Raw genomic sequence first — 13,546 nt, 5'->3', positions numbered from 1 at the left:
AAAATCTACATTTTAAAAAATTATAACTTTGTATGCATGCAACTAGCAAATAGCATCATGGAAATAGTTCATTAGACGTATGCTACTACAGGCCTGAGTCAATGGGGCATCTGTCATTGTTTCGATAACCCACTGTGATCTAGAGCTCTAAACCGAGTAAAATCCCAAAGATCAAACTAGCAAAAATTACAGACCAACCCATTGTTAAAACGGCTGTGCAATTGCATTAAAATGATATGAAAGGAATTCCATTCTCAAAGGAACATTCACATTTTTGTAATCAGCCTGCAGTAGTTTGACAGAACAAGAACGTAAACTACCTTCTTTCCTTGGTGTGGTCATTCCTATACGGCTATAAGGTTGCGGTCCTTGATAAGGGAAGGGCTTTCCAACCGGGATCCTGTTTGCAGTTAAAGTTTGCTATGCCATGAGGGTGTCTTACAAATCACAGGCTCTCCATATACGGCTCTGGCACCGTGGCTTGGAATCAGGACAACAGTCCCATACATGGAGAGCCCTGCAGCTCACTTCGAAACCGGGGAGCCCTGTAACCTGCCTTCGAAGTCTCCCCCTGTCACCCCGAAGAACCTAATATGGATGACGGCTGGGTAAATGTCCAATGGAATACGTAGACATTCCCAATGGTGGGTAAGGGAAATAGGCCGAACGCGGTGAGTATATAAGGTTGGAAGTGCCACTGTAGCTCGATCCAGCAGCAGTTGTTTTCCGTGTTCTGAGCTTCATTTGAGACAGACAAGGTAAGAACCTGGAATCAACACAAACCTCAAAGACTGGATCTACTATTTATGGATTAATTTCAATGGAAATACTCTTATTTATTTTTATATTACATCTGCGGGACCAATTAATATTACACAAGATAGTGATGTCACAGGCTCTTCACCTGAAGAAATTACTAATGGAATGGTATAGGCTACAACATGGGGAAGGGTAGAACAGTGATCAAATACACATTTTCCTTTCTATCAGATTATTTGGTAAACCCTTGTTTGTAGAAGCCTAATATACTTGCCTACCTTTATTTTGTGTTGTGAAATAAATTGGAGTTTAGTGGAGTTGAGAAAAACTAATTGCAGAGATCATTACACTCATAGAACAAATTAGTGTAGGCCTATAACATGGGTATACAATAAGGAGAACATGACCAGTAGGCAATTCAGCGGGCGACAACATCAATGGGTGAATCTCTCGGGCTAGAAGATCGAGGGTTCGAGATCTTCTCCCTGCTTGTTTCATTACATTCGTATCAAACGTCAGTGCAGGTGCTTGACCGGTGAGCGCGTTCCTGTAAGACGAAGAGTCGCAAACGAGAGCGAGGACGCGCTCTTTGAAAGGAGGGAGTAGTGTAACGACCCTGGGTTTATAAGCGCGGATATCGACTTTTGTCGCTTGAGCATGCTTTTGCGGCACAGTCGATAGTGCGCTGCACTTCGGTCTAGAAGGTCGAGGGTTCGAGACCTGCTCCCTGCCTGTTTCATTACAATAATATTGACATAGTAGCATGAGTAAATGTTATGATTATCTAAACAAGTCCTGTGTGTTAGCTGTCATTTGTGGCTTGTACAATACATAATAAGTTGGACATACAGTTTCGGTGTGCATCGTGCGCTATCTTGTTCTGTGATGTGTTACACAGCTCCGACGTGCGTGCGCCAAGCAGAAAAATTAACATACATTTTTACTTGTATTATTAAGAACCCAAGATGTGTGACGACGACGAGACTACTGCTCTTGTGTGCGACAACGGCTCCGGCCTTGTGAAGGCTGGCTTCGCCGGTGATGACGCACCCAGGGCTGTCTTCCCCTCCATCGTTGGTCGCCCTCGTCACCAGGTAAGATCTGCTCTCCAATGATGTTTGCAACATGCCCATATTATGCATCCCCCCCCCCCCCCCCCCCCCACTTAATGTTTTGACTGGGAATAGGCTACGTCCCCATATAAACCAACGAGTATCCTCTTTCCTCCAGGGTGTCATGGTCGGTATGGGTCAGAAGGACTCCTACGTAGGAGATGAAGCTCAGAGCAAGAGAGGTATCCTCACTCTGAAGTACCCCATCGAGCACGGTATCATTACTAACTGGGATGATATGGAGAAGATATGGCACCACACCTTTTACAACGAGCTGCGTGTGGCCCCCGAGGAGCACCCCACCCTGCTCACTGAGGCCCCCCCTGAACCCCAAGGCTAACCGTGAAAAGATGACCCAGATCATGTTTGAGACCTTCAACGTCCCCGCCATGTATGTTGCCATCCAGGCTGTGCTGTCCCTGTACGCCTCCGGTCGTACCACTGGTAAGGAATGCAGAGTTTACGCATCTAAATAATTAACCTGAAACACCATGTCGGCTACGTGGAGCCAACCATGTCTCTTTATTGTGAGTTCATTCAGATGAATATTGACGTTTTGGTTTATGTTCAAGGTATTGTGCTGGACTCCGGTGATGGTGTGACCCACAACGTGCCCATCTATGAGGGTTATGCCCTTCCCCACGCCATCATGCGTCTGGATCTGGCTGGTCGCGATCTGACTGACTACCTCATGAAGATCCTCACTGAGCGTGGCTACTCCTTCGTCACAACTGGTGAGATTTCGTTTGCCTTGTTTTAGTAACCATGAGAATGCCATGCGTAATCTGTCAAATGAGAAAAGACGCACAAGACGTTCGCATTTGGCTGTGCATAATTGCAATAATTTGTTCCATTTTCTGAGCAAAAATACTTCTTCATTACAGCCGAGCGTGAGATCGTGCGTGACATCAAGGAGAAACTGTGCTATGTGGCTCTTGACTTCGAGAACGAGATGGCCACTGCCGCTTCCTCGTCCTCCCTGGAGAAGAGCTACGAGCTTCCCGATGGTCAGGTCATCACCATTGGTAACGAGCGTTTCCGTTGCCCAGAGACCCTCTTCCAGCCTTCCTTTATTGGTACGTAAATCATCGTATAACGAGTAGGGGTAATATATATGCCTGCTATGTTTGTCGAATTAAAGAGATTATGTTTCTAATATGATATGATCTGAACAGGTATGGAGTCTGCCGGTATTCACGAGACCGCCTATAACAGCATCATGAAGTGCGACATTGACATTCGTAAGGACCTGTACGCCAACAACGTGCTGTCTGGCGGTACCACCATGTACCCTGGTATTGCTGACCGTATGCAGAAGGAGATCACTGCCCTGGCCCCCAGCACCATGAAAATCAAGGTAATTATATAATCGACAACCCAATGACAATATTCTGACATTTAAAATAACTTTTTGGAAAAATAAATAGATCTCAACAATACAATATTATTATTAATACAATAATATTATTATGTCATGTCTTTTAAAATCTAATACTCAACTTCATTCTCTATAGATCATCGCCCCCCCTGAGCGTAAATACTCCGTCTGGATCGGTGGCTCCATCCTGGCTTCCCTGTCCACTTTCCAGGCCATGTGGATCACCAAGCAGGAATACGACGAGGCAGGCCCCAGCATTGTCCACCGCAAGTGCTTCTAAACCTATCATCGTCTCCAGTGTCTGCTTTCTCTGGATCGCGAAGAGAAACTTCATGTTGTTACTGGACTTTTTTTGCCACGCTTTTATTTTGTAACCATGTTACCTGGGGAGAAAATCTGCAAATGTCAACCAACATCAACAAGAACGAAACATGCCATGTTATTATTCAACATGTGAACGTGAATGTACATAAATACTAAGTTATTAAAGTCCATTATTTGGTATTTTCATACATTTCTGTTTTGTAATCAACAGCCTATGTTAGACAAGACATACCATGATCATCATGCAATGAACCAATAGGCTTGCCTACTCGTGCAAATGCCTTAGGTAGACTGTATGGCAAATTTAGGATTTTCATTCTGAATGCAATGGCACTGTGATAATAGGCTATTGGAAATATCAAGGTCAACCACATTCATTGTTATCAAATTTCACACATTCGGACGTTTGCGCACGCGATAAAACTCCATGCAAACTGACTTGCGTGGAGTCTTAAGACTCTTGATTTGGCTTGGAGAGAGTGAAAGGTGACTCTCGGCTCTTCCTTCGCTTGAATGTGCTATGCTTGCTCCTTCCCGGGTATTTTAAACTTCGCAGCAACACAGATTTGACACTAATCTCATATTCCAATGACATATTCTTCATTTAGAATACATGGGCAAATAATTGAACACAGTTTTAGAGCAAATCTTTCACACATTTCAAACTCTTCAAAGCGCCCGCCCCATCCATCCTTTTGAAAAGACAGGTAAGCCTATCCACGATTTTGACCAAACATTGCTCTAGCTATCTAGCACACTGATTGCAGGTTACTTACTAATCAGTTGCTCATATTAGCGCTGGAGCAAAACCCTGCGCACCAGCACTCCGGGAGTAGAGCTACTCAGCGCATTCTGCAGACATTCATTTTAGCCACAACATTCCTGTATTCTAGGCAACATTTACCACCTATTTAAAAGCATCTGATCAGACTCATGTTATACCATGTTTCATTTGGTCTGTGCATTCTCACCCTATTCTCATATATTATGCCACCTGTTGGGAGGAAATGGCATTCTAAATGGATCTCAACTCCGGGCGGGGCTTAGACGTAGCAAGCCTATGATTACAGCACACGAAACACCATCTGTTGTTTTTTGCTTCCGTGAAATCCGAGCCAGTAACTCTATATGCTGTAAGTATAATACATTATAATGTTCAAACCTACGATTTGCAATACAGTTTCAGACATTCTATAGTTCTGTGCAGAATTAAATCGCATAGGCTACAGCGTGCATAATCTAGTTATCTTGCACATTTTGCATTCGTTGCTGTGTAAGCTACATTACCTACATTATATAGTCGTTTTATTTTCCTACTTAGTGCATTCTGACAATAGAATATGGAGATTGATATGCTATTATCAGCTTAATTTTCCAATAATAATCATGTCATACCAGTTTAATAATTAATTACATAGTGAATGCAATGCAATAACGATTACATTACAACACGCTTTATGGCTAATTGGCTAGAGCTTCAAATAAGAATTAATGATTAAAAATAACACCAATTTCTCTACACTGAAAATATTATGGCATAAAATCTAGAAGAGTCGTTTGAAGAACGTCCTCTGTATGACGACGTTTTTTAAGAGGGCGGCGCATTAACGGATGCGTCAACTTTGCATCACACAGCTGTTCAGCCATTGGCGTCTTCTCTCTAGGATTCGTACTACACCCCCTATGTTTTGGTTTAAATGTCTGGCGCGGGATGAGTAGGCTCGGTATAGTCTGGTATTGCTCGCTACTATGTAACAGTTTTACATTGTAACAAGACAGGAATTAATTCAAACACATTTACTTTTTGATAAGGGTCTAACAAACGGAAATTAAGAATGGTTACAAAGAGGATCCGAACGGAGTATATGAAGAGATTCAAGGACCCGGAATGGGAATCCTACGCAAAGTGTTATGAGGAGATGATAAAGTACAGACTGACGAGAAGGCTTTTGGAACAAACTCATAATCCGTGGTTTTGGAACAATGACAGTGACTCGGAATCCAGCAGGTCCACTCCTCAAAATAATAAAGTTGAGCCATTGGTCATAAAAGAAGATTCACAACGAGAATGTGCGAGAATGATTCCACCAAAAGAACCATTGGAACAGAAGATCCCCATTTCAGAAGAACTGCAAGAAGTTGCAACTCCGGAGAACTCACCACCCATTGGTAAACATGTTTAAGGTCAATGTTTACAGTTTTATTATCAACTATTTAAATGTTTGTTTCATTATACATATATCCTCAGGAATTTTCTTACAATGTCTTGCACAATTTCACCTATGTATTTAAGATGTTTATGCAGATGGGAATTAGCTGTTAGCTAAATCTAGTAGCTAACAGCTACAAAAGACTCGTGTTTTTGTTGTACATGGTCTCTGCCTGGTCAAATAATGTTAAAATAAAATAAATAAATAATGAAACAATAGGACTCTCATACTGATAAGTTAACATGGAAAGATAAAACATAATTATATCACACTGTTAACTGTTTCTTCCAACAACACTTGCACATATTAAAAACTAAGGTATACTAAAACAATTATTGAACTCATGAGTATTCCTCATCCCTTCCTAGATGTACAGGGTGCTGTGGACGTAGGCTGTGGAGAGACAGAGGAAGAGAAGCTGGGACAAGGATTAATTGCCCCTGAGTCAGGGAAGAAGCCAGAGGCCCAAACTAAAACCAAACAGTCCAGAAAGCACCCCAGGGCATGGAGCCAGCTACGGAAGCCCAAAGAGGCTGACAAGAAAAACAGGCACCCATTTGCCCTGTATGGAGGGGGTGATAAGCCAGCTGAGATGGCTAGGAAGAAGACTCACAATGTGGGTCCAGCTGCATCAACCAAGGAGGTGATTACTCACAGCCAATGCAAATTCCAAAAGATCTGTCAAGTGGTTAAGTGTAGTAGATCAATGGGGTGGTTTGTCAGACCCAGATTAAGCCTAGTCCAGACCTAAAAGGAATGTTCAATGGAGAATTTCTGGTAACTGGCCCATAGTATTCCTTTACTTAATTTCACTAACTCTTGTGGTCCTCAGATCCACCAGTCTGCATTACGGGCCAAAACCAGACGGGAGGTTGAGAAGCAGGTGCAGAAAGTAGACAAGTGGAGAGTGCGGTCTGCAGAGCTGGAGAAAGTGACCATAACCAAACCTGACTTTGACCCCTGGATGACAGAGTACATGCACTGCTTTTCTGCCAGGTCCTGATAGATATAGAGTGCAATACTTTTGATTAACATAGGACGAGGAATATGGTATTTGAAATCAAATAGAAAACATAAAGAAATATTTTGTTTCCAAAGTTTGCATTCCCCATGCTCTTCTCACAGCTTTTAAAACTTTTTAATGTTCATACAGTACAGTCGTGGCCAAAAGTTTTGAGAATGACACAAATATTAATTTTCCAAGTCTGCTGCCTCAGTTTGTATGATGGCAATTTGCATATACTCCAGAATGTTATGAAGAGAGATCAGATGTATTGCAATGTCCCTCTTTGCCATGCAAATGAACTGAATCCCCAGAAAGCATGTCCACTGCATTTCAGCCCTGCCACAAAAGGACCAGCTGACATCATGTCAGTGATTCTCTCATTAACACAGGTGTGAGTTTTGACGAGGACAAGGCTGGAGATCACTCTGTCATGCTGATTGAGTTCGAATAACAGACGGGAAGCTTCAAAAATAGGGTGGTGCTTGAAATCATTGTTCTTCCTCTGTCAATCATAGTTACCTGCAAGGAAACACGTGCCATCATCATTGCTTTGCACAAAAAGGGCTTCACAGGCAAGGATATTGCTGCCAGTAAGATTGCACCAATATCCACCATTTATCGGATCATCAAGAACTTCAAGGAGAGCTGTTCAATTGAAGAAGGCTTCAGTGCGCCCAAGAAAGTCCAGCAAGCTCCAGGACCGTCTCCTAAAGTTGATTCAGCTGTGGGATCGGGGCACCACCAGTACAGAGCTTGCTCAGGAATGGCAACAGGCAGGTGTGAGTGCAACTGCACACACAGTGAGGCGAAGACTTTTGGAGGATGCCCTGGTGTCAAGGGCAGCAAAGAAGCCACTTCTCTCCAGGAAAAACATCAGGGACAGACTGATATTCTGCAAAAGTTACAGAGATTGGACTACTGAGGACTGGGGTAAAGTAATTTTCTCTGTTGAATCCCCTTTCCGATTGTTTGGGGCATCCGGAAAAAAGCTTGTCCGGAGAAGACAAGGCGCTACCATCAGTTCTGTGTCATGCCAACAGTAAAGCATCCTGAGACCATTCATGTGGGGTTGCTTCTCAGCCTGTCCCTGATGTTTTTCCTGGAGAGAAGTGGCTTCTTTGCTGCCCTTCTTGACACCAGGCCATCCTCCAAAAGTGGGCTCACTCACATTTTTGCCTAAGAACACAGCCATGAATAAAGAATGGTACCAACACATCCTCCGAGAGCAACTTCTCCCAACCATCCAGGAACTGGTGACGAAAAATTCATTTTCCAGCATGATGGAGTACCTTGCCATAAGGCAACAGTGATAACTAAGTGGCTCAGGGAACAAAACATCAATATTTTGGGTCCATGGCCAGGAAACTCCCCAGACCTGAATCCCATTGAGAACTTGTGGTCAATCCTCAAGAGGCGGGTGGACAAACAAAACCCCACAAATTCTGACAAGCTTCAAGCATTGATTATGCAAGAATGGGCTGCCATCAGTCAGGATATGGCCCAGAAGTTTATTGACAGCATGCCAGGGCGGATTGCAGAGGTCTTGAAAAACAAGGGTCAACACTGCAAATATTGACTCTTTGCATCAACTTCATGTAATTGTCAATAAAAGCCTTTGACACTTATGAAATGCTTGTAGTAACATATTAACACATGACAAAATATCTAAAGGCACTGAAGCAGCAAACTTTGTGAAAATTAATATTTGTGTCATTCTCAAAACTTTTGGCCACGACTGTACACTCCTACTCCTTCCAGGGTTTTTCTTTATCTTTACTATTTTCTACATTGTAGAATAATAGTGAAGACTTCAAAACTGAAATAACACACATGGAATCATGTAGTAACCAAAAAACTGTAAAACAAATCAAAATATATTTTATATTTGAGATTCTTCAAAGTAGTCACAAGTTGCCTTGACAGCTTTGCATTCTCTCAACCAGCTTCATGGGGGAGTTACCTGGAAGGCATTTAAATTAACAGGTGTACCTTCTTAAAAGGTCATTTGTGTAATTTTTGTCCTTAATGTGTTTGAGCCAATCAGTTGTGTTGTGACTAGGTAGGGTTGGTATACAGAAGATAGCCCTATTTGGTAAAAGACCAAGTCCATATTATATAAAAAAACAGCTAAAATAAGCAAAGAGAAACGACAGTCCATCATTACTTTAACACATGAAGGTCAGTCAATGGTTTCTTCAAGTGCAATTGCAAAAACCATCAAGCGCTATGATGAAACTGGCTCTCACGAGGACCGCCACAGGATAGGAAGACCCAGAATTACTACCTCTGCTGCAGAGGATAAGTTCATTAGAGTTACCAGCCTCAGAAATTGCAACCCAAATAAATGCTTCCCAGAATTCAAGTAAGACATCAACATCATGTGGTCAGAGGAGAATGCGTGAATCAGGCCTACATGGTCAAATTGCTGCAAAGAAACCACTTCTAAAGGACACCAATAAGAAGAGACTTGTTTTGGCCAAGAAACACGAGCAATGGACATTAGACTGGTGGAAATCTCTCTTGGTCTGAGTCCAAATTTGAGATTTTTGGTTCCAACCGCTGTGTCTTTGTGAGACACAGTGTAGGTGAATGGATGATTTCCGCATGTGTGGTTCCCACTGTGAAGAATGGAGGAGGAGGTGTGATGGTGCTTTGCTAGTGACACTGCCAGTGATTTATTTAGAATTCAAGGCACACTTAACCAGCATGGCTACCACAGCATTCTGCAGCAATACGCCATCCCATGTGATGTGGGACTATCATTTGTTTTTCAACAGGACAATGACCCAACACACCTCCAGGCTGTGTAAGGGCTATTTGACCAGGAAGGAGAGTGATGGAACGCTGCGTCAGATTACCTGGCCTCCACAATCACCTGACTTCAATCCAATTGAGATGGTTTGGGATGAGTTGGACTGCAGAGTTATGGAAAAGCAGCCAACATGTGCTCAGCATATGTGGGAACTCCTTCAAGATGGTTGAAAGAATGCCTTGATGACAGCTTTGCACACTTGGCAAATGGTGGCTACTTTGAAGAATCTGAAATATAAAATATATTTTTTATTTGTTTAAAACATTTTGGGTTACTACATGATTCCATATGTATTATTTCATAGTTTTGATGTCTTTACTATTATTCTAGAATGTAGAAAATAATACAAATAAAGAAAAACCCTTGATGAGTAGATGTGTCCAAACTTTTGACTGGTAATGTAAAGTATTGCATCCAAATCATGCATTAACTTAATTCAAGTTTCATAACGGTCATGCACAAAATCCTCTGAATGATGGAATTGTTTATCTTGCAGTAACAATGTGCAGTAAATAGTCCTCCGTTTGTGAAATCCCAATATCACCGTCCAAAGGTATTTATACACAGAATGACACTCGATAGTCCTGGTCTCAGCTTATTACACCGCCAGGCCCCATCCCCCAGGGTTACTCTCGGGAGGCATTAGGCTTAGGCGGTATACCGGGTTATTTTGAAATACAGACAGTATGATTTTCAAAACCATCTAGCAGAGGGCACGTGCTACGTTGCTGCTTATAACTAATTAAAAGTTAACTAACGTGCCAAATAAATTATTTCCAGCTCAGGACTCCAGCTATGCATTTGGTTTGCTGACCTGCAAGATCACTCTTATTGGTTACAACTGAAACAATCAATTCCCTCCTGTATCAAGATCCCTGCTGCCTAAATGAGCTTTTTGCCTTCTTTTTTAAGTTTGGAAAGACATAGCGCTCCTTGTGTGCACTGCAAGTAATACCGTATGGTACAGGAACGTTGGAAAGGTAGGAAAATCTGGACACAGCATAGATGTCATTGATAAACCTCTCCCAAAAGTGACCTCAATAGCACATTGACCTCAGTGACAATGTTCTGTACATACTGTAGATAATGAAGGTCAAAATGTAGTGTATGTGGATGTTCTCATGGTCAAATCTATTTTTTTGGGTGGTTCACTATTATGTTATGGTTTTCTGTTGTCAAATATTAATTTTATTTGTCAGTATTATGTTTTAACACCAAAAAGACGATAAAACAATGTTGAGAACTAATTTGGATTAAATAATGTGCAATAAATATATGCAATAAGTTGTAAATAACTAATATTATGTTTCAAATAGCTACAACAGGGTCAATGCTTTCGATTACAGTGATCATAACCACAGGATGCATGAAATGTAATAATCTACCAGCACCAGATAACAATTGATTCACTGATATCTGTGTGAGTAAGCTGCAGTACACAAAATGTCCATGTTGTGAAGTATAGAACAATACAATTTACTGCAGCCATTACATGGAGGTCTTGATTTACTCAAAGCTTTGGGACATCTTCCTGTCAGTATAATGACCTGTCGGTGCTGAAGTGAATATGTTTATGTGAGGCTACATTACTTGGAATAAAGCCAGTAGGACTAGTGAGTCTAGATCACAGACAACCTGTAAGGAGGGAGCTCATTTCCAGCTCCAACAGATTCAAAATCTCACCACTATTTTCTTGTTTAAGTGTTATTTTGTATGTTCAAACTTAAATGTTTACGCTTTTACACATTTAATGGTACTGATACTGAGATCAGATTGCATTTTGATATTGTGTGCTATGCTTAAAATAATGAATAAACTACTTTTTTTTACTGAAATGTGTGACTTGGAAAACATGTCAATGTCAATTAACAAAAATATGGACAATGCCATCCATTACTATGCTCATGTGTTACATTAAGGGGAACAAGAGGGAAGGTGGGGAGAGGACATACCATCATGTAGTAGTGATGTGCATTTTCTGTATCTGTAACTGTTAGTGCCTTCTCTGGGAACCATACTAATATATCGCGATCTTGCTCCAGCAAATGGTCAATCTAAGCAGAGGAATGACATTCTGGAGACTGCCATTTCTAACAGGGAACTGAAAAGTCCCGATCTGCATTGAGAAAAAGGTCATTGAATGAAATGACTGGTGTCAATATTAACTTTGGTGCAAGGTGTCAAAAGGTAAGTAGATCACCGTGTATTAGCTTCCTGTCTGTGAGCCAGTTTATCCACCTATTTAATAACAAAACCTGCACAACTCCATAACTATACGATTACACAGATATGACTAATTAGACTGTTACTATAGTTTTATTAAATCAAATAAAATTTTATTGGTCACATACACATGGTTAGCAGATGTTAATGTGAGTGTAGTGAAATGCTTGTGCTTCTAGTTCCGACCATACAGTAATACCTAACAAGTAATCATAACAATTTCACAACTACCTTATACACATACAAGTATAAAGGAATGAATAAGAATATATGGATGAGCGATGGCCAAACGGCATAGGCAAGATGCAGTAGATGGTATAGAGTACAATATATACATATGAGATGAGTAATGTAGGGTATGTAAACATTATATAAAGTGGTATTGTTTAAAGTGACAATTGAAACATTTATTACATCCAATTTGTCCATTATTAAAATGGCTGAAGTGAGTCAGTATGTTGGCAGCAGCCACTCAATGCTAGTGATGGCTGTTTAACAGTCTACTGGCCTTGAGATAGAAGCTGTTTTTCAGTCTCTCGGTCCCAGCTTTGATGCACCTGTACTGACCTCGCCTTCTGGATGATAGCGGGTTGAACAGGCAATGGCTTGGGTGGTTGTTGTCCTTCATGATCTACACAGGTAGACTTACTATAACATTCTACCTGTAATTAATTACTATTACTAGTAAGTGTTATTACACAGGTAGAATGTTACTATAGTATTTGGTGTTTTTGCACAGCCAGAATATTACTACAGTAATTAGTGTTATTACACAGGTAGAATATTACTATAGGAAGTGTTATTATACAGGTAGAATATTAGTATAGGAAGTGTTATTATACAGGTAGAATATTACTATAGGAAGTGTTATTATACAGGTAGAATATTACTATAGGAAGTGTTATTATACAGGTAGAATATTACTATAGGAAGTGTTATTATACAGGTAGAATATTACTATAGGAAGTGTTATTATACAGGTAGAATATTACTATAGGAAGTGTTATTATACAGGTAGAATATTACTATAGTAATTAGTGTTACACAGGTAGACTTACTATAGTAATTACAATTTTATTACAGGTAGAACATCAACTTCATTTTTAGTGTTACCAAGTATTCGAAATGGATATTACAGACACACGTAATAAAGTAAGAGGAATCACCTTGTCACAATTTACACAATTTTGATATACTTTATTTAAAAAAAAAAGAGTAGCTATATTATTGAGAATACATTTTTAAAAGCATGAGTCATAACAATTAGGGAAAACAACTAATAATATCAACACAAAGAACATGACAAACAGGTCAATGGAATGGCAGGCATGAGACAGTGCTGATTGATCATTCTCACCGTAACATGACAAACAGGTCGATGACACCAGCAGGCATGAGACAGTGCTGATTGATCATTCTCACCGTAACATGACAAACAGGTCGATGACACCAGCAGGCATGAGACAGTGCTGATTGATCATTCTCACCGTAACATGACAAACAGGTCGATGACACCAGCAGGCATGAGACAGTGCTGATTGATCATTCTCACCGTAACATGACAAACAGGTCGATGACACCAGCAGGCATGAGACAGTGCTGATTGATCATTCTCACCGTAACATGACAAACAGGTCGATGACACCAGCAGGCATGAGACAGTGCTGATTGATCATTCTCACCGTAACATGACAAACAGGTCGATGACACCAGCAGGCATGA

At 40.9% G+C, this 13,546-nt stretch overlaps 1 protein-coding gene and 1 pseudogene across 3 annotated transcripts; both read left to right on the top strand.

Annotated features, from left to right (window-relative positions):
- The first annotated feature begins 602 nt into the window (after positions 1–602).
- On the top strand, positions 603–3,759 carry LOC124038613 (annotated as a pseudogene). Its single transcript, XR_006839380.1, has 7 exons — positions 603–758; positions 1,717–1,853; positions 1,990–2,315; positions 2,444–2,605; positions 2,756–2,947; positions 3,047–3,228; positions 3,386–3,759. The product of XR_006839380.1 is annotated as an actin, alpha skeletal muscle 2-like (transcript).
- A 150-nt stretch (positions 3,760–3,909) lies between these two features.
- ccsapb (centriole, cilia and spindle-associated protein b) lies at positions 3,910–7,050 on the top strand. 2 transcript variants are annotated; one of them, XM_046354675.1, is made up of 4 exons: positions 3,910–4,706; positions 5,386–5,742; positions 6,152–6,426; positions 6,616–7,050. In XM_046354675.1, the coding sequence occupies exons 1-4, from the start codon at positions 4,517–4,519 to the stop codon at positions 6,784–6,786; spliced, it is 993 nt and encodes a 330-aa protein (XP_046210631.1). In that variant the 5' UTR covers positions 3,910–4,516; the 3' UTR covers positions 6,787–7,050. The 2 variants fall into 2 exon arrangements, with proteins under 2 accessions (XP_046210631.1, XP_046210632.1); XM_046354676.1 differs by lacking the exon at positions 3,910–4,706 and having other exon boundaries at positions 4,943–5,742.
- Positions 7,051–13,546: the final 6,496 nt, after the last annotated feature.

The sequence above is a fragment of the Oncorhynchus gorbuscha genome, linkage group LG06, assembly GCF_021184085.1.
Source record: "Oncorhynchus gorbuscha isolate QuinsamMale2020 ecotype Even-year linkage group LG06, OgorEven_v1.0, whole genome shotgun sequence".
Lineage (NCBI taxonomy): Eukaryota > Metazoa > Chordata > Actinopteri > Salmoniformes > Salmonidae > Oncorhynchus > Oncorhynchus gorbuscha.
This window is presented reverse-complemented; position numbering and strand designations above follow the sequence as displayed.